Below are 26722 nucleotides of genomic sequence, written 5' to 3'. Positions count from 1 at the left end.
AGGGGCTGCCACAAAGAAGAGGGAGTCAAGCTGTTCTCCAAAGCACCTGAAGGCAGGACAAGAAGCAACGGATGGAAACTAGTCAAGGAGAGAAGCAACCTGGAACTAAGGAGAAACTTCCTGATAGTGAGAACAATTAACCAGTGGAACAACCTGCCTCCAGAAGCTGTGTAGATGCTTCAACACTGGAAGTTTTTAAGAAGACACTGGCCAGCCATTTGTCCGCAATGGTATAGGGTTTCCTGCCTGAGCAGGGGGTTGGACTAGATGACCTCCAAGGTCCCTTCCAACTTATTATTTTTATTATAAGGAGCTGAAGGTCACCCAGGGAGCATCCACTTTTTTCTTTTTCTTTTCCATTTTTTCCCCTTTCCCTTCCCTTTTCCTTTTTCCTTTCCTTTCCTTTCTTTATCCCACCTTCATTATTTTTTCTAAATAATTCAAGGTGGCAAACATACCTAATACTCCTTCCTTCTCCTATTTTCCCCACAACAGTAGCCCTGTGAGGTGAGTTGGGCTGAGAGAGAGGGATTGGCCCAAAGCCACCCATCCTGTTTTCATACCTAAGGCAGAACTAGAACTCACGGTGTCCTGATGATTGGTCCAAAGTCGGCTTCCACGCCTAAGGCGGCATTAGAACTCATCAACTCCTGATTATTGGCCCAAATCACTCAGCCAGCTTTCATGTCTAAGGTGGGACCAGAACTCATGTTCTCCTGGATTCATTTCCTTTCTCAGCATCAACAGCATTTATTCAAAAAATAAGAAGAATGAGAATTTATTTCTGCCTTTTTTTAAAAAAACCCCAAACAAACTGGGTATTCTACAGAAGTGCATGGGAAGGATGAACGTATGCCACCAAGTATCCAGGCGATGAAATCAACAGCAGTTGAGGCAAATCAAAACTTGATTTTATTATAGCTTCCAGGCAAAGAGCAGCCCTTGGTCCAAAATGAATCCATTTTCCTGCATGCTAGCAACATATAACAGAGCAATCCTGTGGGAACGTGGAATATGTCTTGTGGAAATGCAACCTCATGATGATGACTCCTGCTCCAAGCCCTGTACAGGCCATGTTATTTCAGCTCAGAAAATTCAATTACTAAAGATCAGTTGCTTTAGACACCTTGTCCCTTATTTATTAAAGGTTGACCTTCAATAGCAAAGAAGTTGGCTGAATTTGAGTTTCTTCTCTTCCAGTGAACTGGCTACTGTTATAAACTGGTTTCTTCGGTCTAATTGCTTTAAGAAAAAAATCTTGGTTTCTCCACCAACTGTTTCTCCTTTACTTTGGTTTCTTATACTGAAAAGGGAAAGGGTGAAAGGAAGAGAGGGAAGAAAAATTCAAAGATGGATATTAATAAAGAAAATTAGTATTGTGTATTAATAATACTAGTAGTTTATCTTTACAATCAATGCCTAAGGAGATTCTCAGTCATCCAGGCCATGGTTGTCCCAACCTTTTGGACTTTATAATCAATAAAATATTCATAAACAGACTGACCCCAAAAGCTTCTCTCTCTCTCTCACACACACACACACAGACACACACATCTAATCAGCTTACCTATATTATCTAACTAGCTAGCTAACTACGTTATCTATCATCTATCTGTGTAATATTTTATTAAGTTTATATAAACATCGTTTATGTACAAAGCAGTTTCCAATGACAGAATTTCCCAACCTTTCTTGCTTTGCAGACCGGGGGCGAGAGGGGGTGGTTCTGCGTGAGTGGCAGGCAAGCACGTGCACAACTCCCTTTGCACGCACGCCTGCCTCTCAATGAAGCGTGCATTTGCCCACTCGCCTGCTGTTTGCACAAGTGAGGATGCACTTACATGCGCTCGCCAGCCATTTTCGCGGCCCAGTTGCAACCCCCTCATGGGCCACTAGTGGGCCGTGACCAGTGGTGGGATTCAGCCGGTTTGCACCAGTTCAGCAGAACTGGTGGCTAATTTTTTGTTGCCCAGGCCCAGAATGGACTTCCGGAAGCGGCATCCACACAGAGAATCGGTTGTTCACATATTTGAATCCCACCACTGCCGTGGCCCACAGGTTGGGGACCCCTGTCCTATGAGACCTGACAGACTAGCATGTGGACTTTAGACCAAGTACTGCAGTTAGTCATGAAACCTGGATGGTTTGGTTACATTCACAGAACAAGCTAGGCACAACCCCCCCCCCCCCCTGAAAACAAAGTTAATGCCAAACTGACAGATTGCACCAGCTTGTTACTAAAACAAAGCTAACCAGACCAATCCCACTGCTCAGTTATAAAGCTTGTTATATTCATAAACTGCTCAACAGTACAATGCAACAATTTGGATTTGAAGGGGAAAAGATGGAGTGGACTATACAGGTAATCGTCGACTTAGGCACAACTGAGCCCAACATTTCTGCTGCTAAGTAAGACAGTTATTAAGTGAGCTTTGTCTCATTTTGTGACTTTTCTTGCCAGAGTTGTTAAGTGAATCACCATCGTTGTTAAGTTAGTAACAGGGTTGCGAAGTGAATGTAGCTTCCTCCATTAACTTTGCTTGTCAGAAGGGGTCACAAAAGATGATCACCTGACCCCAGGACACTGCAACCGTCATAACTACATGCCTGTGGCCAAGCGTTCTGAATTCTGATCATGTGACCATGGGAATGCTGTCAGAGTTGTAGGAAAAATGGTCATAGCACTTTTTTAAGTGCTGTTGAATCTTCGAACAGTCACGAAACGAATGACTGTAAGTTGAGAACCACCTGTACATTCAAAGAGGAATATCTGAAGGATCTGTTAGCAACTCCTTAAAGAAGTCCTGTCTTCTCCCAGTTCACAACCCAACATAACAGCTGCTTAGCAACATCACTTGAACTCAGCTTGTTTTCATCTGTCCTGTTTTGGCAATCTTCCTATTTACTATTACGTTAGTTTTCATTGTGTGAGAACTCTGGCACCCGTTGGTCCTTCTGTCATCCATGTGCCATTTTACCCCCCATGACAACTGATCAAAAGAAAGCCAACTCAGCTGGAATTGTGATCCCAATACAGCCCATGTGAAGCACAGCATGTTGGATAACAAGCACATGCTTTATTGTGGGGGTCCTGGGTGCTCTCTGAGCTTGGTTGTTTTCTTGTACACATTTCATTACCCAACTAGGTAACATCATCATTTCCCAGTTGGGTAATGAAATGTCTGCAAGCAAACAAACAAGCTCAGAGAGCATTGAGGACTCCACTGTTTACCCTGAGCTACACATATTGTCTTCTCTTGGTACATGTTTTGTTGCTGCTTTGTTGAAAGCTTCAAGCAGAGGGTGAAACATCATCTGCACGAATGCTCTGGCACAGTGTTTCTCAACCTTGGCAGCTTTAAGACGTGTGGACTTCAACTTCCAGAATTCCTCAGCCAGCACAATTGGCTGGGTAATTCTGGGAGTTGAAGTCCACACGTCTTAAAGCTGCCAAGGTTGAGAAACACTGCTCTGGCAGATTCTGCCTTAAGATCCTTCCCTGTTGCAGGATCTGCCCTATGGAATATCATTCCCCTGAGGTTCTGATGGGCCTGATCTTTCTGTCCTTTCACAAGGTTCTAAAACCTGGCTCTTCCCCCAAACATTGGGCCAGATCGTGAGATGAGTCTATATAGCAGTGTTTCTCCACCTCAACAACTTTAAGATGAATGGGCTTCAGCTCTCAAAATTCCCCAGCCAGCTGGCTGAGGAATTCTGGGATTTCAAGTCCACACATCCTAAGTGTCTATGGCAGAGGTCTTCAAACTTGGCCCTTTTATGACTTGTGGACTTCAACTCCCAGGCTGATGAATTCTGGGAGTTGAAGTCCACAAGTCATATAAGGGCCAAGGTTGAAGACCCCTGGTCTATGGAGATTCTCAGTCATCCAGGTCATAGTTATCCCAAAGATGCTTTTTCACAAGGCAATTGGACTTCCTTGTTTTTCTTTGAAGACGTTTCTCTTCTCATCCAAGAAGCTTCTTCAGCTTCACACCAAGAAGCTTCTTGGATGAGAAGCAAAACCTCTTCAAAGAAAAACAAGGAAGTCCATTTGCCTCGTGAAAAAGCATCTTTGGGACACACATCCTAAGATTGCGAAACACTGCTATACAGAACGTAAGAGCCTTGAATGAAATATGTGTTTCTTTGTTCTGGGTTGGTTCAGTTATGGTTACTTCTGTTACCCCATCAACCTATTGTTTTGTATGTTCCAAAGGTTTGTTATATTATTCTAGACGATATTTTATTTTGAATTCCTTGTTTTCGTGTTTCTTCAAATTGCAGGTTGCCCAGTCAATCTTGCAATTGGGTGGTCACATCTATCAACGGAAGAATAAATCTATATATTCTGGAGCAGATCCTGCACTGAGTAGGCACTTGGGCTAGATCAGGGGTGTCAAACTCAATTTCATTGAGGGCTGCATCAGCACTGCGGTTGTCCTCAAGGGGCCGGGTGGGTGTGGCCTGGGTGGGCGTGGCCTACTGGGTGGGCGTGGCCAGCTCTACATCGTTCGCATCAAGGGTGCCTATGGGGGCCTGGGCAGGAGTGAAACAGATCTGAGGGTCTCTGGGCCAGGGCCAAGGCAGTGGGGGCCGTTCCCTCACTGTTTCCAGGATGGCTTCGCGGGCTGCATGAAACCACTTCGCAGGCCGAATCCGGCCCCCGGGCCTTGTGTTTGACATGTCTGGGCTAGATGATCTGAAAACCCCTTCTCTTTGATTCTTCTTTGGAAACAAAGTGTTATGAGGTTTGAGGTGTGTGCTAGACAGCTTATACTGAAATGAAGAAATATACATTTATATATATAACTTCTCAGTGACTTCAAGACAGGGCTGCAGATGTGGGCCCCGAGATAAAATCAGGAGAACACCTCTTATGAGGAAGTAGAACATAGGGCAGAAGTGGTTTAAGATGTTGCTTAAAATCTTAATATAATCATAATCACCGGACAGATGGTGGAAAGTTTCTCAACTTGAGAATACTGATTGGTGACACTGGTTTGCAGAACGCACTCCCACGGTCTGGTGGTAACACTAGATTGCTGACATCATGACCCAGTTTGGAAGAGGATCGGTTAGGGCAGAGATCAGGGATCTCTTGTCCACGAGGCCGCTATCCTGTCCCTGAAGTGGCATTTCCCTTAGAAGCAACGGTGGATCACCCAATAGCAGCTTTCTGATGTCTACGGAGATCCTCAGCCATCCAGCTCATGGTTGTCCCAAAGATGCTTTTTCAAAAGACAACTGGGCTTCATTTTTTTTTACTTGAAGATGTTTTGTTTCTCATCTGAGAAGCTTCTTCAGTTCTGACAGAAAGGTGTGTGGTGTGTGCGTGTGGGGGGGGGAAATGAGTCAGAATAGAAGAAGCTTCTTGGATGAGAAGCAAAATGTCTTCAAGGAAAAGCAAAGAAAGTCCAGTCACCTTTTGAGAAAAGCACCTTTGGGACAGCAGCTGTCTAATGTTTTTCCCGATCAGCTTTCCTCTTTGGAGGCAAAATGGAAGTCGTGGAGCCCACATCTCCAGGAGCTTCCAGCTCAGGCCAGCAGGAGGCCTAAACACAGGCTTTCAACCCCATCCAGCCTGTTGCAGAAATGCTAGGGAAGACCCTTGCTCCCCATACCCCGTTTAGGGATGGGTTTCGGAGGAGGAAAGTCATGTTACTTTACAGTAGCCCACACTCAGTCGCGTAGCACTTTTTCCTCACAAAAGCTGAGGTCTTTTAATAAAAAGGTGAGTCAGCAAAGGTCTTTATATCGGGGCAGGTGTGTGGTGTGGTGTTTTTTGTGTTGTTTTTTTTTTGCCTTTGCTGAGAATTGTCAGGAAAGGACTCCTTGGATGGAAATTCCAATGTTCCAAGTTTCAAATCTTTTTTGGGGAGATGAGAGATTCCATTCAATTCAAGAGGGGAAGCGGTAAACACCCTCCATCCTGTCCCAAAGGTAACTTTTTTTCAAAAGGCAGCTGGACTTTCTTCGTTTTTCCTTGAAGACGTTTCGCTTCTTATCCCAGAAACTTCTTAAGTTCTTCCGAAGTCCAGTTGCCTTTTGAAAAAGCACATTTGGGACAACCATGACCTGGATGACTGAGAATCTCCATAGATAGCCTCCGTCCTGATGCAACAGCTTTATCCTTATGGCCGAGCTTAATGGATAAAGAACTTGGGGGGGGGGAAATGGAACTTTGATATGATCGGTGCTGACAGCAGCAAGAATACTTTATGCACAAAAACAGAAGGATACTTTGGTTCCCACAATGGATTAGACGGCTGCAAAAGTTGATGGAATTAGCGGAGATGGCTAAATTGCCTGCTTTGATTAAAGAAAATAATACAATTAATATGGGTTCTACTTGGAAACTGCTTTTTGGACTTTGTGCTTGAGGTGGGGAAAAACAAACAAACTTTGATTTTGGGTTTTGCTGATTAGATAGGATTGCTGTTATAGAAGCGGCTAGTGTATATTATTATGTAAAAGTAAAAAGTTAAGGTTTTATGGTATTACCTTATCCTACTGTGCCAAAAGGAGTTGGAAGTCAACTGTTTTTCTTTTTCTTTTCCCCTTTACACTTTTTTCTCTCCCCGTTTTCCTTACCTATTCTTCCATTACTTTCATTTTTCTTTGTGTTTCTGCATTTGATAGTTTGATAAACTAATAAAAAATACTTGAATCCCTGATCCTTATGGCTGAGCATTCACAGCAGTGTTTCTCATTTACCTAAATGCAGCTGTCACCCTCCTTGGAAATAACCCAGATTTTAAGTGTTAGGAGTCAGATATTCAACTGCTGTTGTCCAGCCAGCTGAATCCATATAACTTGCTGGAGAACAACTCCTTTGAACATCTGGCAAAAATGATGGGATGCAGACCGCTTACTTTGTCCATCACCCAGTCAGCATCTTGGATGGCCCTTTTGATAATTTGCTGGATCCTCTCAGGACTGTCTTCGTCAGCATGAACTTTGAAACTCTGTAAATAAACAATTATATAAATAAATCATCGCTGCCATGGGTTAGTAAAGTAGTAAAGCAATGGCTTGTACAATTGGTGATGGGAGAAGTGAAGGATATTTACTTAGACCAGAGGTAGGCAACCTCAGCTGACTCAGGAATTCTGGGAGTTGAAGTCCATGAGTCATAAAAGAGCCAAGGTTCCCTACCCCTGACTTAGACAATTCAGACAGAAACCTTATTGGTGAGATGGACAGTCTCTTCTTAAAAACTTCCAGTGTTGGAGCATTCACAACTTCTGGAGGCAAGTTGTTCCACTGGTTGGTTGTTCTAACTGTCAGGAAATTTCTCCTTAATTCTCAGTTGCTTCTCTCTTTGATTAGTTTCCATCCATTGCTTCTTGTAATGCCTTCAGGTTGACCCCCTCTTCTTTGTGGAAACCCTTGAAATATTGGAACACTGCTATCATGTCACCCCTAGTCCTTCTTTTCATTAGACTAAAAAGGTAAAGGTAAAGGTTCCCCTGCACATGCGTGCTAGTCGTTTCCGACTCTAGGGGCCGGTGCTCATCTCCGTTTCAAAGCCGAAGAGCCAGCGCTTGTCCGAGGATGTCTCCGTGGTCATGTGGCCGGCATGACTACACGCCAAAGGCGCACGGAACGCTGTTACCTTCCCACCGGAGTGGTCCCTATTCTTCTACTTGCATTTTTACGTGCTTTCGAACTGCTAGGTTGGCAGAAGCTGGGACGAGTAACAGGCGCTCACTCTGTTATGCGGCACTCGGGATTTGACCCGCCAAACTGCCGACCTTCTGATCGACAAGCTCAGCGTCCTAACCCACTGAGCCACCGCGTCCCTTTGAGCCACCGCGTCCCTTCATTAGACTAGACATACACAATACCAGCAACCGTTCCTTGTATGTTTCAGCTTCCAGTCCCCTTCAACTCCCAGAATTCCCCAGCCAGCATGTCCACAAGTCTAAAAAGTTGCCAAGGATGGATACCCATGTTCTAGGCCTTGGCAAAAGCAGTGATGACCCTCTCAAGGGATGTTTGGTCTGTTCGACTGTGTGGTGCTTTTTCTAGACTCCCCCGCCCCCGTTTTTAAGGTATCCATATTGCATTTCTCATTCTGTAAGCCAGGCAGAGCCTACCCATGTCATCAAATAATCAATTTTGAAAAACCATTGGTCCTACTGCATTGCTTTTCTGAGCATCAGGGACAAGAGTCACCCTGGGAAGCAACAGATGGCTGTTAGATGCTATCAGAGAAGCAAAGAGGTTAAGATGACAGAGCCAAGTACAGATCCTTCTGAGTGTGTGTGTGTGTGTGTGTGTGTGTGTGAGAGAGAGAGAGAGAGAGAGAGAGAGAGAGAGAGAGAGAGAGAGAGAGAGAGAGAGAGAGAGAGAGAGAGAGAGAGAGAGAGAGAGAGAGAGAGAGAGAGAGAGAGAGAGCAGCTGTTGCTGCCTTCCATCCAGCCATGTGCAAATCTACATAACCACACAAAGCCAGGAGGGACCACACCATAGCCAATCAGGCCCAAGTGAAAAGAAGAAAGACAACTGACAACAGAAGTTGTTTGTGATGGCCAAAACAACAACTGGGAGGTTTTTTTCCCTTGCCTAACCCTAACCCTAACCTTATGTAAAGAATAAAGAAAGAGTGAAACTTTGTTTAAACCCCGGAAACAAGGTGCTATTTGGAAATGGCTCACATAAACACCTTCCTGATTTACTAGACATATAAGAAGGAAGGGAGGCACAGCACAGTCAGGTTTGCAAGGTACGATTATTAAAAGCAATCTCAATGAAAATAGTTTTAGCCTTCTTTTGAAGTTAATTTATTTGTCTGGTTTTTATTTCTCTCCTCCATGAGTAGACAATTGAGGGAATGTTCTAATCAAACAAAAAAGAAAAGTGAAGGGTGAAATTCTGTCCTCTCCAACAATCAAAAGAGAGATGCCCACTGAGGAACAGGTGGCTGGATGGGAACAGGTGGTCCCACAGAGGTTCAACTGGAGACCAGCTGAGTGTGGACCCTCCAAAGATGGCTTCCTCATGCAACGTAATGTCAGGATGAAATGACTCGATCTCTTCTGGGGTTTTTGAAGGAACACCCCACTTTCATGATAGAACACTTCGATCTCACTTTGGCCTTGCTCAACAACAGGTTGCAAATTGCAAGGACATGACCTCCACCAACAGTAAAGTGGACCACCTCAGAATCTGGGTAAGCTCTACGCAGCCAAGAAATACACTGCATGTTCTCCAGATCCATTTCTCTATGACCGGAAAGTGTGGACTAACATAGGGTTTCCTGCCTGTGCAGGGGGTTGGACTAGAACACTTTCAAGGTCCCTTCCAACACTGTTGTTCTGTTATTCTGTTTCTCAATCTCAGTAACTTTAAAATCTGCTAGTTGGAGAATGCTAGCTGGGTAATTCTAAGGGGTTGAAGTCCAAAAATCTTAAAGTTGCTGAGAACAAGAAACACTTCAGAAAAGGCACTAAGGAAAAACCGCAGGATGGCACCCAGCATACCTGTCGGATTGTGTGCTTGTAATGATCCTGGAGGTTTTTTTCAGGAAGGACCCTGCAGCAACGGAGCAGGTAGCGGTACAGCTGTAAAGGGGTCTTCACCAATTCTACCCCTGGGAGAGGAGCCATCATCCTCCACCATCAACTGTGGAAAGAGAGAAGACAGCACGATGAAGCTGAGCCACTTTCTAGACTGCCCAGTTTGCACGAGGAACCCCAATGCCTGCAACAGAGAAGGTGTAGATCAGAGGTAGGCAACCTTGGGTCTTTTATGACTCGTGGACTTCAACTCCCAGAATTCCTGAGCCAGCCAAGCTGGCTCAGGAATTCTGGGAGTTGAAGTCCACGAGTCATAAAAGACCCAAGGTTGCCTACCCCTGGTGTAGATGATGTACCTGGTAGCTCAGGGTTTGAAAGAGCCTCCCTTGCCTTGGGCCTCCTGAACTCCTTGAACTACAATTCCCAGAGTGCTTAACCTGCATAGTGATTGGCTATTCCTGAAGTTGCAGTATGGTGCATCTTTGGGCACCAGATGAGAAAATGCACTTTAGTAGGAGGGGGGACTTCATTTGTGGCCACCCTGTCAACGCTGCTAACATTGAATGTTCTTGCTTTGACAACATATGGAGATGCAGCTTTTTTTAAAAAAAAAAACACCTTAAAAGAATCTTTATTCGAGGAGCATAGCATCAGCACGTGCATGGTCGAAGCCAAAATCTGAATTCCCTTCCCCTGAACACATAGTATCAAAGCACAATCCCCTCCTCTAATTAACAGTCATAAATCACATTCTCCAATTAGTTTGAAATGCAGACTTTCCCTCCAGTTCCCCAACCCGCCATTCCTTAACATCTCTTATTTCAAACAGCCTTGAATCATGCACTACGATACTGTTACGTCTAACTAATTCCCATACACATTCTTCCTCCCGCCCCCCCATTATCATCTAATTCTAACTCTAAGCGTAACACACAAGTTAAAGAAAAAGGCTGCATCTCCATATGTTGTCAAAGCAAGAACATTCAATGTTAGCAGCGTTGACACACCCATTGTTTACATTTTGGAATTCTTTGGGAACATGGCCAGTCTCTTGCAATGGGCAGAACCTCCAGGGCCACACCATAAGCCACAGAGCAGAAGGTGATGGGAGTCAAAATGTTCCTTTAATAGGTAGAAGGAATGACCTTGAGGAACAGGAGGAAGAGCCATTACCAAGACAACAGTCAGATAAAAGAGACCCAAGTCCAGAACCAAACTGTAACCTGAGCAAACATCTCAGCCAACACCTCCATAGTTCTCATGAAGATAAAGGGAGGAAGGGGGAAGCACATTCATATTTGCAAGATTTGATTTCTATAACCTCACACAGGTAGTCCTTGACTTACTACCCTTTGTCTAGTGACAGTTCAAAGTTACAACAGCATTGAAAAAAATGACATAACTGTTTTTTACACTTACAACTGTGGCAGCATCCCTGGGGTCCCGTGATTAAAATTCAAATGCTTGGCAACGGGTTCATATTTATGACGGTTGCAGCATCCCGGGGTCGTGTGATCACCTTATGCAACTTTTTGACAAGCAAAGTCAATGGGGAAGCCAGATTCCAACAACCGTGTTACTAACTTTAACAACTGCAGCGATTCACCAAACAACCGCAGCAAGAAAAGTCATAGAAAGGGGCAAAAACTCATTTAACAACCGTCTTGCTTAGCAATAGAAATGTTGGGCTCAATTGTGGTCATAAATCAAGTTGTATAAGGGCTCAGTGGGTTAGGACGCTGAGCTTGTCGATGAGAAGGTCGGCAGTTTGATGGGTCGAATCCCGAGTGCCGCGTAACAGAGTCAGCGCCTGTTACTCGTCCCAGCTTCTGCCAACCTAGCAGTTCGAAAGCACGTAAAAATGTAAGTAGAAAAATAGGGACCACTACGGTGGGAAGGTAACAGCGTTCCGTGCACCTTTGGCGTCTAGTCATGCCGGCCACATGACCACGGAGACATCCTCGGACAAGCGCTGGCTCTTCGGCTTTGAAACGGACATGCGTGCTAGTCGGAAACGACTAGCACGCATGTGCGGGGGAACCTTTACCTTTACCTATAGTTGTAATAAAAGTTACAGCAGCTTGCATGACTTTGGTTTTCTAGTCTGGAAAGTTCCAAGAAGAGAGATGTTGAACCAGGGGCTCACAGCTGAAGAAATGGGATTATGTTTAAACAACAGGATGTTATTCCAAGGGCTTTTCAACAGTGGTGCAGATGACATTGGAAAGGTGACAAGCATTTTGTTAATGAGAATTTTTAAACCGAGCCAGAATCCCATTTTAGCGGATTCTGTAGCAAGGGCAATAGGCCAAATTAGCCCATGACACACAAATGCACAATACAGGTAGTACTCAAATTACGACAATTGAGCTCCAAGTTTCTGTTGCTAAGTGAGACAGTTGTTAATGAGTTTTGCCCCATTTTACAACCCTTCTATCTTAACAAGCCACACTTGTTAAGTGAAGCACTGCACCTGTTAAATTAGTAACACGGTTGTTAAATGAAACTGGCTTCCCCATTGACTTGGTTTGTCAGAAGATCGCAAAGGGGGATCACATGACTCCGGGACACTGCATCCGTCATAAATATGGGTCAGTTGCCAAGCATTCCTATTATGATCACGTGACCATGGGGCTGCTGCAACAGGCATGTGAAAACCGGTCATGTCACTTTTTTCCGTGCCGTTGTAACATCAAACGGTCAGTAAATGAAAGGTTGTAAGTGGAGGACCTCAGAAACTGCACTTGAAACCCAATGAAGCAGCCCACACATTCACTGGTACAAACTGCTGCTCGCAAGCAACCCCCGTGTTGTGGGTCCTTGCGTCAGCTGCCAAAAAGCTCCCAAGTCTGGTTAGTCAGGAGAGCTGTGCGGTTTTCAGGAAATGACTCAACAACCAGCACACTCACAATCCTCCTTGCGGATTTTCTCTTTAATTAGCCTATAAACAAGAAGCATTTCTTTCTGCAGTTCAGATTCTGTTTAAGTCAAAGAGCAATTTCCTAAGGCAGAGGCCCCCAGCCTTTTGGGCACCAGGGACCGGTTACGTGGAGAGAGGTTTTTCCGTGGACTGGAGGGGGCGTGGTTTTGTGTGTTGCCTGCATCCCGCGGATGGGGCTTTGCTTATTTGTGCGGACCGGTTGCTGGCATGCTGCAAACCGGTACTGGTCCACGGACCAGGGGTTGGGGACTCCTGTCCTAAGGCATTCATACCAGTCTCTCCTGGACTCTCTCACCTTCCCCTTGTCATTCTGGTAAACAGAATACAACAAAAAGATCCAATTTAAGGGTGACTGGCCAAGCATTCTCTATTTTCTCGCAGCTTTCTTCCTTTAGTAAAGTCTACCCCACCCTTTATGGGTGGGGGGCAGATTGGCAATTGATGGATTGATAACCAGTCCTGAGCTCCTGCAAAGTCACAGTGGTATTGACCTCTGAAACCCCACAAGGCTTGGCACTCAGGTAGAGTACCTGCAGGTCTGTTGACTTGAAAGAGATTCCACTCATATTGGAATATTCTTTATTGGCCAGGTGTGATTGGGCACACAAGGAATTTGTCTCCAGTGCATAAGCTCCCAGTGTACATGCAAAAGCCAGAGTGATAAGTCATAGACGATAAATCGTGAGATATAAATCATAAGATACAAACAACAAATGATAAATCATTTTAATAGGAGAAGGTGAGAAGATGAGAAGGATACTAGCAATACAGCCCTACTACATGGGTAAATATCTTTAAGCATAAGACAGTGCTGTGGGAATTAGGTGTTTAACAGAGTGAGGGCACGAAGGAATAAACTATCTATGTGGACATGCCACAGTTTTCCTCCCTCCCAGATTTGGGGATTTTCAAGACCAAAACCCATCCTTTGGAATAGGGGTCTTCAAGCCCAGCCCTTTTATGACTGGTGGACTTCAACTCCCAGCCATCCTTTGGAACAGGGGTCTTCAAACTCAGCCCTTTTATGACTGGTGGACTTCAACTCCCAGCCATCCTTTGGAACAGGGGTCTTCAAACTCAGCCCTTTTATGACTGGTGGACTTCAACTCCCAGCCATCCTTTGGAACAGGGGTCTTCAAACTCAGCCCTTTTATGACTTGTGGACTTCAACTCCCAGAATTCCTCAGCCAGGCAAGCTGGCTGAGGAATTCTGGGAGTTGAAGTCCACAAGTCATAAAAGGGTCAAGTTTGAAGACTCCTGCTTTGGAATAACCTCTAGCTGGAGATATGAATGGCACCTTTGCTCTCTGAGCTTCAGGGAGATCTGAAAATGGGGCCATTTAGAAGGCATCTGGGTCTCAGCATCCTGCTGCTGGACACCAATTCGTATCAGTTTTAATTATACTGCCGAGCTCTTTTTTAATGCACTGATTGATGTTATTGTAATACTTTAACAAGGTTGATCCACATGTTCTTGGGAAATATGGCAGTAAAAATATATTAATAAATGAATTAGTAAGACAAGGCCAGGCACAATTTGGAGGGACAATTATCTAAAAACAGCTCTGATTTACTACTCATTTGTTCCAGCCTGTTACATCTCTAAATTTTAATTGTATTAAAAGTCATGCAGCAAATACACCTAGAGCGCAAAGGTAAGGGTGTGGGTGTGTTTTGTGGATGGGTGATATCTCCTTAACTGATTATTTATTAAGCAAATTTATAAATCTATTTTTCTAAAGGAACTCTGAACTGGAACATTTTTTTTGTCCCTGCTCTTCATCTGATTGGCTGCAAGTCCCAGTTCTGCCAGTTTAACTACCTAATTTATGTGTCCTACACACAAAACTTGATTCTACCATGCAGATGACACTTTTTCTCACTTTGGAATCACAGCTCAAATCTGTGGGCTGCCTCCCTTTTCTTTCTAAGTGACTCACTGTGCTGAGTTAAAGAGGAGTAGGAAGCAACCTTATGTAAAGACGAGGACAATTACTGTACCTGGGGGAATTATCTAAAGTAGAGTGAAGTTTTTTAAAAAAAGGTTTTGAGAAGAAAGACCAAGGACTGAATTTCAGTTCCCAAAATAGCCTGTTTGCTCCTGTTAGCTTTATAGGTACTCCTCGACTTACAACAATTGAGCCCCAAATTTCTGCTGCTAAACAAGGTAACTGTTAAGTGAGTTTTGCCCCATTTTATAACCACTGGCCATAGATGTTAAGTGGATCACTGCTGTTCTTAAGTAAGTGTGGGAAGTCAGCCTGCCCAGAGAAAGAAATATTTCGGGGGGATATTAAAAAGGACAGAATATATTTCACCAAAGAAGCAATGGAAAATCTTAGGCAGGAAACCCCACCCACCCACCCAGTCTCTGCCAGAAGAAGAGGCCAGGTCTGTAGAAATGCAGATGTGATAATCCTTTCAGAAAGACTGGAGCCAGGAAGCTTAGAGCTAATGGGATTAGAAAGATGAAGATCCCTAGAATCAACAACCCGCTCACCCAAAAAACCCAACACAGGACATAGTCATCAGCCACAGTCCCAAGGAAGCAAGACATGACCTTTAGGACATAATAGGATTAACCCAGCACCATTAGAATACTAGAAAGGCACACTCGGACTCAGGTCAAAGTTCATGCCACAGGAACAACTCCAAACACAAAAGCCCAAGAAGGTATAAAAACCCACCACTCCCAATAACATGGGGTCAGCTTTCCCAGAGCCACATTTTTGTCTGGTTCTGCTCTTTAATAAATGACAACCTTCTTTCTAAAGCAGTCTCCATTTTATTTATTCCCGGTTTGGACTGGACCCCGATGAAGATTTTTCTTTCAACATTAGTAACATGGTTATTAAGCGAAGCTAGCTTCCCCATTAACTCTGCTGTCAGAGGGTCGCCAAAGGTGATCACACGACCCCAGGACACTGTCGTAAATATGAGCCAGTTGCCAAGCATCTTAATTTTGATCACGCGACCTTGGGGATGCTGCAATTGTTGTGTGAAAAACAGTCGTAAGTCACTTTTTTTCAGCACCTTTGTAACTTCACTCAACGAACGATTGCAAGTCAAGGACTGTATCGGAGGGAGGACCAGTTTTGCACCCATGCATTTCCACACGGGTACTTTCTTGCCTATGCTTGTCTTCTCATACTAATGTGGGAAGTTTTATATCAAAGTATTCTTCTGACATTTAACATTTTTACTTCAAATGGAGTTCCGAATTTTAAACCAAGTAGCAACTTTTCGGCCTCTTGGAAATCTGCTGTTCCACCCTTCAATCCTAGTCTTTATGGTGAAGATAAATATGGTCGGTTTGCAGGCACCCCCCCTTTTCTAAAAAAAAAAACAAACCTTCTTGGCCCCAATCCTATGACTTTGGCCATTTCTTCCCCCCTCCTCCCCCCCCCCGAATCTTCATGAGCTCTTGGAAGGATTTCAGGTGGAAATACCACCATGTAATGTGAAGCGACAAGGCCACAACATTTTAAGCAGTTTAAAACTAAATATCTTTCTTAAAAAAAACACCTAAATTGAGCAACAGAGAATTACTGAATAAGAATTCCCCACTCAGCTTAGGAAAATGCCACTTTTTACAGGGCCCGACCGCATAGCAGACTCCAGGGCATTTGAGATCGCAATTTAATTCTCTGCCTTTCTCCAGCATGCATTCCTCCCAATTTATGCCCTACGCCCACTCCTCAAACGACCCCCGCACACTGCAGCTCCTTGTCTACAGATGCAACCTTTGCAAATCCTCTTACCCAGCTTCCTCAGGACGCATGCGCAGACCTTCGCAAGTGCTCTTTGGATAACATAGAGATAAGAATTAACATAGAGATAAGAATTAACATAGAGCAGGGGTAGGCAACCTCGGCTCTTTTATGACTCATGGACTTCAACTCCCAGAATTCCTGAGCCAGCATGGCTGGCTCAGGAATTCTGGGAGTTGAAGTCCATGAGTCATAAAAGAGCCGAGGTTGCCTACCCCTGAACTAGAGCAACCCTTCTCCCCATCATTCCTCATGCTATCTGGGCAATGCCAGGAACTGAAGTCCACACGTCTTCAAGTTGCCAGGGTTGAATAAGATTACTCAGAATTAGAGGGTCAGATTATAATTTTAAAAGTAAAAGAGCAAGAAGTGTCACTGTTGTTATTTTTTTTTGTTTTATCCAGTCCAAACCTCAGATTCTAAGCCAGTGTTTCCCAATTTTAGCCATTTTAAGATATGTGGATTTCAACTCCCAGGGTACCCTATTGAAGTCCACAAATCTTTACATGGCTAAGGTTGGGAAACATTGCTGTCAACGGGATAAAAAGGGAGATGAGGAATAGTTAACAATATTACACCTCCTGCTCAGTCAGATTAAAAACAAAATTCTCACATTCCACTTTATCTGCTGCGGACCTTTGTAATTTCGAAAAAAACTTCAAATAAAGTAATTATATCACAAAGTTCTTTCCTATCTCTACATTGTGAGCAACCAGCGAAGAGAGACGTAAGGCAGCGAAAGTGCGCCCTCTGGTGGGTAAATTGAAGTTCATCTGAATAGAATAGAATAGAATAGAATAGAATAGAATAGAATAGAATAGAATAGAATAGAATAGAATAGAATAGAATAGAATAGAATAGAATAGAATAGAATAGAGTTGTAAGGGTCCTTGGAGGTCTTCTAGTCCAGCCACCTGCTCAAGCAGGTTAACCTATCTTCATCTCTTCTTTAAAAATCTCCAGTGATGGAGCACCCACAATATCTGGAGGCAAGCTGTTCCACTGGTTAATTGTCCTCACTGTCAGGAAGTTTCTCCTTAATTCCAGGTTGCTTCTCTCTTTGGTCAGTTTCCAACCATTGGTTCTTGTCCTGCCCTCTGGTGCTTTGGAGAATAACGTGACCCTCTCTTCTTTGTGGCAGCCCCTCAAATATTGGAATACTGCTATCATGCCTCCCCTATTACTTCTTTACTTTAGAGTAGCCAAATACAAGTCCCGTAGCCATTCTTTGTATGTTTTAGTCTCCAGGCCTTTGATCATCTTAGTTGCTCTTCTCTGAATTTTTCCCCAAACTGATGTTAAACTGATTGGTCTGTAGTTTCCTGGGTCCATTTTTCCCCCCTTTCTTGAAGATGGGAACCACATCAGCCCTTTTTCAATCCCCAGGTACTTCCTTGGTGTCTCCAGGATTTTGGAAAGATATAGTGCAATGATTCCGAGATAACATCTGCCAGATCCTTCAGAACTCTGGGATGTAATCTGTTGGGTCCCGGTGATTTATATTTGTCAATGTCGGATAGGTGTTCTCTTACCATTTTCTTATTTTTTGTTTCTATTTTGTCTTTTGTAGTAGTACTTTTGGTAGAAGAAAGGTTCAAGAAATAGCATAGAGCAGTGTTTCTCAATCTTAGCAACTCTAAGATGATGGGTGGACTCCAGTTCCCAGGAACTCTGCCAGTCCTATCCATCTGCAAAGGAATTCAGATCAGATGAGATCAGGAAAGTTTAATCTGCCATGAAGTCAAGGGCTGCTGGGAGATTATGCTATTATCATCCCTCTGAGGTTAGCCAGGTCAAGAAACATTATATGGACTTCATTCTAGGAATGCTACTTGATTGATGAAGGATACAATCAGAGAATCTTGAAACCTATCCTAGTTTTTCTTTGACCATCTTATACTGAACAAAATCAAGGCAGGGCTATTTTAAGTTTCTTTCTCACCTTTTCCTTCAATGTCTGGAGACACTGCACAGTCTTCAGCATCCTGTCTATGACTGCCCTTCATGGCTTGGTCACACCTTCACTAAAGTCAGGTCTTAATCTCCTTACAATTGGACAGCACTAGGAAAGACCAATCGTGCCTGTCCTATCCATCAGCCTTAAAAAAATGCAGCTGCTGATTGCTTGCCGCTACACTTTGTTTTCCTCATTTTCCATCATCATCGTCATCCTCCTCCTCATATTTATTTATTATATAACTACAGGTAGTCCTCGGCTTAGATTGTAAGTTAGATTGTAAGATACCATTGTGGGCAATTCCAAAACACGCAATAGAAAATATAAATGTTGGTTTTAAACATGATGTGACTACGTATAAGGAGATTTTAAGTCTGGAAAGAAATGTCTGGTGTCTGAAACCGTACGGTCTCTTGCGAGATGAGAAGATTATTCAAACTTGGTTTCAATATATTCAGCTACGGGCCAGGTGGAAAGAAGATCTGAAAATTGGTTTAACAATGACTGATGAAAATCTGATAAAGCAAATTAGAAATCAGGGTCCTGCACATATCAAACGGATATATCTTGCATTGATAGAAATTGATTCAGAAACAGAACTTGTTAAAGATTGCATGATAAAATGGGCCCAAAATATCCAAGAAGTTATTACAATGGACACGTGGGAAAAGATCTGGGTGAGGAACGTAAAATTTACACAAGCTCAAAATTTAAGAGAGAACTTTTATAAAATGTTTTATAGATGGCATTTAGATCCTAAAAAGCTTGCAAGTATGTATCCGAACTATCAGCCCAAATGCTGGAGGTGTGGTGACGAAGATGCAACATATTTTCACATATGGTGGACTTGCAAAAAGGTTAAGGCCTTTTGGATAAAAATTTGGTGGAATATGCAGAAGATCTTCAAGCAAAAGATAAAGTTTTGTCCGCAATTCTTTCTGTTGGGTATAATTACAGAAGCTACTGTTGTGGACACTAAGTTGATGTTGAATTTAATTACGGCAGCAAGACTCTTAATAGGTCAGTATTGGAAGAAGGAGGAACTGCCGACTATAGAAGAATGGACTTTAAAGGTTTCAGACCTGGCAGAGATGGCAAAGATATCGGCTTATTTGAAAGATCACTCGCAAGAACGTTACATTATGGAGTGGAGAAAATGGATTGAGTATATCCAGAACAAATACGGGACTAAAAAGTTTCATGTAGCATTTGAATAAGTCTTCCTTTCTTTTCTTTTTTCTTTTTTTAATATTTAATAGTAATAGTGTTTGTAGTTATCCTATATGAGCTAGAGAGTGATAGATTTTAGAGTTTGTGGTTGTTAGCATTTGGATGTTTATGATTGTTTTTTTCTTGTTTTTATACCCTGTACTTAGCTCTGGGAAGTCGGGGGGGGGGGGGGGGGGAAGGGGGGAGGGGTAGGGAGGGATGGGTATGGGAGGGGGAGGGGGGATTGTTAAAGACAAAATGTATGTTAAAACTTTTCAATTAAAAAAAAAACCATACCTGACTACAGGATTACAGTTGAAAGACATGCTGGTCATTCAGCAGGTCATCACATGGCTGTACTTGATTTTGTGCCTTTTTCGGTGGTCACTAAACAAACACTGTGGTTGTTAACTGAACTCATTGTCCACAAAGGCAATTTTTTTTGCAGGAAACCAGAAGTAGACAGTGGTTTCTGGCAAAAATGTCATAAACCATGGTCATGTGATCGTAGGATGCTGCAAATGGCTGTAATTGCAGACTCCCAAAAATGCAATCACCTGACTGGGGGCATCAGAACATCAAATCTGGGTCTTAAGTACCTTCAAATCTGGGGTCTGGCATAACTTCAAACAGTCGCTAACAGGCCAGTTGTAAGTTGAGGACTGCTTGTAAGAAAAAGATATGAGAATCACAACAGAACAGAGCTGGAAGGGACCTTGGAGGTCTTCTAGTCGAACCCCCTGCTCAAGCAGGAGACCCTATACCATTTTAGATAGGTGGTTGTCCACTCTTTTCTTAAAAACCTCCAGTGATGAAGCACCCACAACTTCTGAAGGCAAGCCATTCCACTGCTTAACTGTCTTCACTGTTAGGAAGATTCTCCTTAATTCCAGGTTGCTTCTCTCGTTGATTATTTTCCACCCATTGTTTCTTGTCCTGCCTACAGGTGCTTTGGTAAATAAGTTGACCCCCTCCTCTTTGTGGCAACCCCTCAAATACTGGAATAGTGCTAGCATATCACCCCTAGTCCTTCTTTTCACTAGTCTAAGGTAAAGGTAAAGGTTCCCCCGCACATGCGTGCTAGTCGTTTCCGACTCTAGGGGCCGGTGCTCATCTCCGTTTCAAAGCCGAAGAGCCAGCGCTTGTCCGAGGACGTCTCCGTGGTCATGTGGCCGGCATGACTAGACGCCAAAGGCGCATGGAACGCTGTTACCTTCCCACCGTAGTGGTCCCTATTTTTCTACTTGCATTTTTACGTGCTTTCGAACTGCTAGGTTGGCAGAAGCTGGGACGAGTAACAGGCGCTCACTCTGTTACGCGGCACTCGGGATTCGACCCGCCAAACTGCTGACCTTCTGATCGACAAGCTCAGTGTCCTAACCCACTGAGCCACCGCGTCCCTTTTCACTAGTCTAGCCATACCCAATTCCTGCAACTGTTCTTCATATGTTTTTGTTTCCAGGCCCTTAATCATCTTAGTTGCTCTTCCTTGCACTTTTAACTTTTACTTTTAACCACCTTTAGTTGCTTCCTTCCATGCCCTGCTGCTTGGTGATCCTTTTGCTTCTGAATGCCAGTGACTGAATGCCATGCCAAAGAAACACTTGTCCTTTATTGCTGAACAGCCCTCCTTTCTCCCTATATGCTTTGGCAGTGGTTTTTTTGTGCGTTGCCACACCCAGTTTATCCTCTAGCAAAAGCTATTTTGGTACAGCTAATAGCCGCTGTGCAGTTAATGGAGAACCTGCTGCTGCAGTTAATACAAACCTGGTGGGTTAATGAGCAACAAACCTGAAACACACTGGTTTTGGTGAATAAAGAGAAGTAATTGTCCCTTTAATGTATAAGGAAAACTGAGTGGAAATCCCAGACTCTCTTTTGGAGTTTTGTGCTTGCCTGGCCAAATAGGAGCGGAATCTGAGGTTGGAATTCAGAAGCAGGAAGGATGTATGTATGTATGTATGTATGTATGTATGTATGTATGTATGTATATGAGAGGAATGCTGAGGTTCAAGAGCCCTTTAAGCTTTAAGGAGCATTGGACCAGCTTACTTGCAAAGCTGCTTTTTTCTGGTATTTCCGCCCATCCCACCAGATCTAGCCAAGTGGGAATGTTTAGTGAGGAATGCCACCTGGTGGGTCCCAGACTTTATGCTTTTTCTACCACGGTCCCTGTCTTGTGGAACAGCCTCTCTGCAAAATATGGACACCTCCACCCCTGTTGACATTCCAGAAGGCGATGAAGACTTGTGTCTTCCCCCCAGGCACCAAGGCTGGGGGGGAGTTGTTGTTTGTTTGTTTACATTCCACCTGTATTAGTTTTACAGTCAACCCAAGGCGGAAAATATATCCAACACATTTTCCACCTCTTGTTTTCCTCACAACAACCCTGTGAGGTGAGTTAGACTTAGAGAGGGTGATTGGGCCAAAGTCACTTAGCTGCATTTCGTGTCTACTGGCAGCACTTGAATTCACAGTCTCCTGCTTTCTAGCCTGGTGCCTTCCCTGCTAGACCAAACTGGCTCTAGTTATGGGGATTCAGGTATGGGATGGATAGTTTCCTGATTTTACTGAGTCTCAAAGTGGTTTTACCTGACTTAATAAAATGTCTTCATTTTATTTGTTTGTCTGTCAAAAAAAACAACACCAAAACCCTAGAGTTTTTTGGACAGATAGGCAGCCCTATGAATGGGATGCTGGCCAACTATGATCCATCTTGACAGACTTTTTTGATGTTGAAGGAATTAGGAACATGACATCTTAGAGTTCAGCTTAAAAATGATTTCTTGAAACAGATAGATGGTGTATTGCAACATGCCTTGAAGCAGAATTGATTTATCAAGCTTAGTTATGATTAATTACCGGTATGTGGTTACTTCCTAAACAAGCAAAAACATGAAAATTCCTCGCAGCCATGCAATAGAGCCATGCAATTCTGGGAGTTGAAGTCCACATATCTAAACATTGCAAGGTTGAGAAACATCAGAGTAGAACCTTATAGCCCTTCTCTGCATGGAGAACTAGTATGACTTTTCAACGCTTTAAAAAAATTGCTTAGAGTGGTTGGGCATATAACCGTCTCCTGTATTTTTATTGGACTGGGATGAATTATCACACACATTCCCCCAAATGCCCCATGAGAGGAATATAGGCGATAGGGAACATAATTGGGAGGAGGGATCTTTTCCTAAATCTGTCATTTCTAACATTAGCCTTGACAATTGGGCAACAAAGCCTTGAAAAACATCAACAAAGATGATTAGGGGGCTGGAGGTTAAAATGTCGTGGTTCTGACAGATGAAACTCTTTGAAAGAACTTCAAGGCATTGTTTACCTTAAAGAATCTTTTATTGGAGAAACAAAGCATCGGCACTACATATTAAAGCCAAGAACTGAATCCCACCCCCACCCCCGCACAAAGTATCAAAGCACAATTCCCTTCTCCAATTTAACAGTCATAAATCACATTCCCCAATTGTGGGCTTTAGGCTTTTGAACGGGAAATAATTTTTATAAACTTTATGCAGAATTGATTTGCGAGGCCGGTGTGTGGTGCAATTAGTTCACATGGTGTAATAAGATGGAGGTTTGTTGTCACTGTGAGTTGGGGGGTGGGAGCACGAAGGGAGGCTCAGCTAATCTCAATGTATACATGGTTGTACTTTGACAATAAAGGTTCATTCATTCATTCAATTAGCGTGAAGCACGGGCTTTCTCCCTAGCTCTCCAGCCCGCCAAATCTTTTATCAGCTCTGGGCGCAATAACCTTGATTCCCACGGCTGAGTTATTGTTGTTATGACTAACTGGACTCTCATCCACATCCCCCCTCCCAGCATCATCTAACTCTAAAAGCGAAAGATAAAAGATGGCTACATTACCATCGGTTGCCAAAGCAAGAACATCCGATGTTAGCAGCGTTGACATAAAACATATGAAGAAGGGTGGCAGGAATTGGGTTTGTCTAATTTAGTGAGAAGAACTTAAAGGGTGACCTGACAGCAGTCTTCCAATACTTGAGGGGCTGCCACAAAGAAGAGGGAGTCAACCTATTCTCCAAAGCATCTGAAGGCAGGACAAGAAACAATGGATGGAAACTAATCAAGGAGAGAACCAACAGAGAGCGAAGGAGAAATTTCCTGATGGAGCAATTAATTATTGGAATGGCTTTCCCTTCAGACGTTGTGGGTGCCTCCATCATTGGAGATTTCCAAGAAGAGACTGGACAGCCACTTGGTTGCAATGATATAGGGTCTCCTGCTTGAGCAGGGGGTTGGAGTACTAGATACTACTGTAGAACAGGGCTTTTCAACCAGTGGTACAAGTACCACCTGTGGCACATTAGCACCTAGCAGGTGGTACGTGGCCATCCTAGAAAAGTAGCGGGGGAGGGGAATGAGCTGAACCAGTGGTAGCACCGCACAAGCCTGAGCGAGAGATGGCTGGAGCTGTAGGGCTGTCAGGGCTCAGCAGAAGCACCAGGATCAGTGTCAGGCTCCAGCTGGAGCTCAGCGCTGATCCCGGCACGTCTGCTGAGCCCAAAAGAAGCGCCAATCAGCTGGAATGTTGCAGCATCTCCAGAGTCTTGTGAATTACATTCTGATGCTTGGCAACTGATTCATATTTATGGCGGTCACAGTGTCCCAGGGTCATGTGAAGTGACCAAAACGTGCTACAACCACCAGGCAGATGGGAGGAATAAAAACCAAATTTCTCACCCCACCCCTGCTACCAATCCAATGAAAACCTCAGACAGAAGGAAGAGCGCCGCCAGGCGGGCAGGCAAGTGTCTTGCTCGGCTGTGGCTTGGGGGGCACTTTTTCAGTGCCATTGTAACTTCGAACAGTCACTAAACAAATTGTTGTAAGTCGAGGACTACCTGTACTTCATCACTTTTCCCCCCTTTTTTGTTTTTTTTGGTCATCAAGTTTTTGACACCTTGCTAGGTGGTACTCGGATGTTGCCATACCCTAAAAGTGGTACAATGGGTGAAAAAGTTAAAAAGCCCTGTCCTAGAAGACCTCCAAGGTCCCTTGCAACTCTGTTATTCTGACTTCTATGCCAAATGCATAATAATCTGTCTTCATGCCACGTCCTCGTGAGAGGACTTCCCTCCTCCCTGACTTAACCAGCTTTTCACTGAGCACCAAATAACTTCCCAAGCAAAACTCAATAGACAAGAAATTGGGCAGGCTGTGTGTGTGTGTGTGTGTGTGTGTGTGTGTGTGTGTGTGTGTGTGTAATCTGCTAATTGTGCTGCTTCTGGAATAAATGGCTGTATAATGATGCTCTCATCAGAAAGCTGGGACTGCATTTGCATATAGATAAAGAACATGTGATTCTTCCTTGAAAGAGGCAGGCATCAAAGAGACCCAAACTGCGTCTCCTGCTGTCTACAATCAAGCAGGATCTTGATAAGGATATTCAGGCAGGGATGCTTAGGACAGACCTATCCAATTAATCCACACACACTCAAGTCTGTCAATTGGCTAATTCAGTCCCAGGCTGAATTAACGCTGTAAGGGACATCACGGCGTAACACCCCTTGTGGTAAGATGCTCTTGTTTCTTGCCGCTGGAGCTGCTTTTTTGTTAGTCCAATTTCTCCCAGGCACCCCCTCTCCTTCCTTCCATTATGCGCTTCTGAATCGCCTTCAAACCTCCTCGCTTGTAGAATTACAGGATGCAAACAGTAGGGAAGCCAAACGTTGCAGAGAAATTTTCAGAAAAGCTTTCCCACAGCACGAGTTCCTTAACAGTCCTTGTTGGCCTCTTCTCAATGGGTGGTGGGTTCTGCTTTCCTGCAATTACAGTATTCAAGAGGAGGAATGAGAAATGTTTTCTATATTCTCTGCTGCAACCCCCCCATATAACCACTAGAGGGCAGGGAAAAGAGAAAGGATTTTTATTGCCCTCTAATGGTCATCTAGGTTTTTGCTGTCCAGAAACAGTAACCTTTCCTTTTTCTTTTTTAACTTGATTTGGGCAGTCTGGCAATTGCTAAATGGAAGGTTGAGATTATAAACTGAACATTTCAACCAGAAGCAAGAAAGGTGCAGGGCATTGTCAGATTCAACTCACACCTTTGCAGTTGTGCTCTTCTGCATGGCAGGCTTAGCCGCCTGCCTGTGTAAAACCGCCTTCCCGGATTTCAACCCCTTCATGTACTTCATTCTCCACGATGATGATCTGATCGTCTGTTCAGACCATGTTTGACAAGTCACCTGATTACTGGTTTCCTCTGCTTCTTTACCCCTCCTTCCTGTGTTAGGAAAATAAGTCTCAATCGCTTGGGCATCCGTTAAGGATTGGATTTTTTTTAAGTGTTTGTCAGTTCTTCATTTAGAAGAGAAACTGGCAGAACTCTAGTAAATTTCATATGTTTTAAAAAAAACAAAATGAAAAAGAAGTGGGTTATTTCTCAGCTCTCCTGCGGGATAAGTGAACATGAAAGGGAAGGGAAGGGAAGGGAAGGGAAGGGAGGAAGGAAGGAAGGAAGGAAGGAAGGAAGGAAGGAAGGAAGGAAGGAAGGAAGGAAGGAAGGAAGGAAGGAAAATATATTAGCTGCATTTTTTTATTTGTGTGTACAGCAGTAACTGTGCAGTGTCATTGAGAGTGGGTGGGCGATCATATAAATCCTCTAAATAAATAATTAAATATATAAACTAGGGGCAAGGGGGTGCTCTGGCACCAAGCTTAGGAGTCACCTGGAGTAGATGCATTTGCCTCCAATGAAATTAAGTCCAAGGAAATTGGACACAGGTATAAAAAATTATCAGGGACGCAGTGGCTCAGTGGGTTAGGATGCTGAGCTTGTCAATGAGAAGGTCGGCAGTTTGGCGGGTCGAATCCCGAGTGCCGCGTAACAGAGTGAGCGCCTGTTACTCGTCCCAGCTTCTGCCAACCTAGCAGTTCGAAAGCACGTAAAAATGCAAGTAGAAAAATAGGGACCACTACGGTGGGAAGGTAACAGCGTTCCGTGTGCCTTTGGCGTCTAGTCATGCTGGCCACATGACCACGGAGACGTCCTCGGACAAGCGCTGGCTCTTCGGCTTTGAAACGGAGATGAGCACCGGCCCCTAGAGTTGTAAACGACTAGCACGCATGTGCAGGGGAACCTTTACCTTTACCTATAAAAAATTATTTTTGATGTACAAAATTAAAATATAGGAAGAATTTGTCTTTCTAGTGGGCCATCTGTACATTTGCAGCTTGGGTTTAGAGGATGACCAATTGCCATGTGAAAGAAGGAACTAAATTTGCCTCTCATTTTAGAATAGTGGAATGAAAACTTTATTGCCACTTTAAATGTACACTAATCAGCATA

At 43.8% G+C, this 26722-nt stretch overlaps 1 protein-coding gene across 2 annotated transcripts; it reads right to left on the bottom strand.

The window, feature by feature from the left end:
* Positions 1 to 899: 899 nt before the first annotated feature.
* Positions 900 to 16247, bottom strand: LYRM9 (LYR motif containing 9). Of its 2 annotated transcripts, XM_081325985.1 has the most exons (4): positions 16224 to 16247; positions 9486 to 9627; positions 6873 to 6965; positions 900 to 1303 (listed from the first exon to the last, which is right to left on the bottom strand). In XM_081325985.1, the coding sequence occupies exons 2-4, from the start codon at positions 9612 to 9614 to the stop codon at positions 1286 to 1288; spliced, it is 240 nt and encodes a 79-aa protein (XP_081182111.1). In that variant the 5' UTR covers positions 9615 to 9627; positions 16224 to 16247; the 3' UTR covers positions 900 to 1285. The 2 variants fall into 2 exon arrangements, with proteins under 2 accessions (XP_081182111.1, XP_081182110.1); XM_081325984.1 differs by lacking the exon at positions 900 to 1303 and having other exon boundaries at positions 6521 to 6965.
* Between the last annotated feature and the right edge of the window lie 10475 nt (positions 16248 to 26722).

This window comes from Vipera berus (assembly GCF_964194415.1).
Source record: "Vipera berus genome assembly, chromosome: 1".
NCBI lineage: Eukaryota > Metazoa > Chordata > Lepidosauria > Squamata > Viperidae > Vipera > Vipera berus.
Note: the sequence above shows the minus strand (reverse complement) of the source record. Positions and strands in the feature narration are given on the sequence as shown.

Bases quoted from the DNA above. Each gene is read 5' to 3' on its own strand.
- LYRM9 (XM_081325984.1), bottom strand. From the start codon at position 9,614: ATGATGGCTCCTCTCCCAGGGGTAGAATTGGTGAAGACCCCTTTACAG. The intron at 6,966-9,485 runs GTATGCTGGGTG...GTTTATTTACAG, and splicing joins ACAAGCACACAATCCGACAG to AGTTTCAAAGTTCATGCTGA.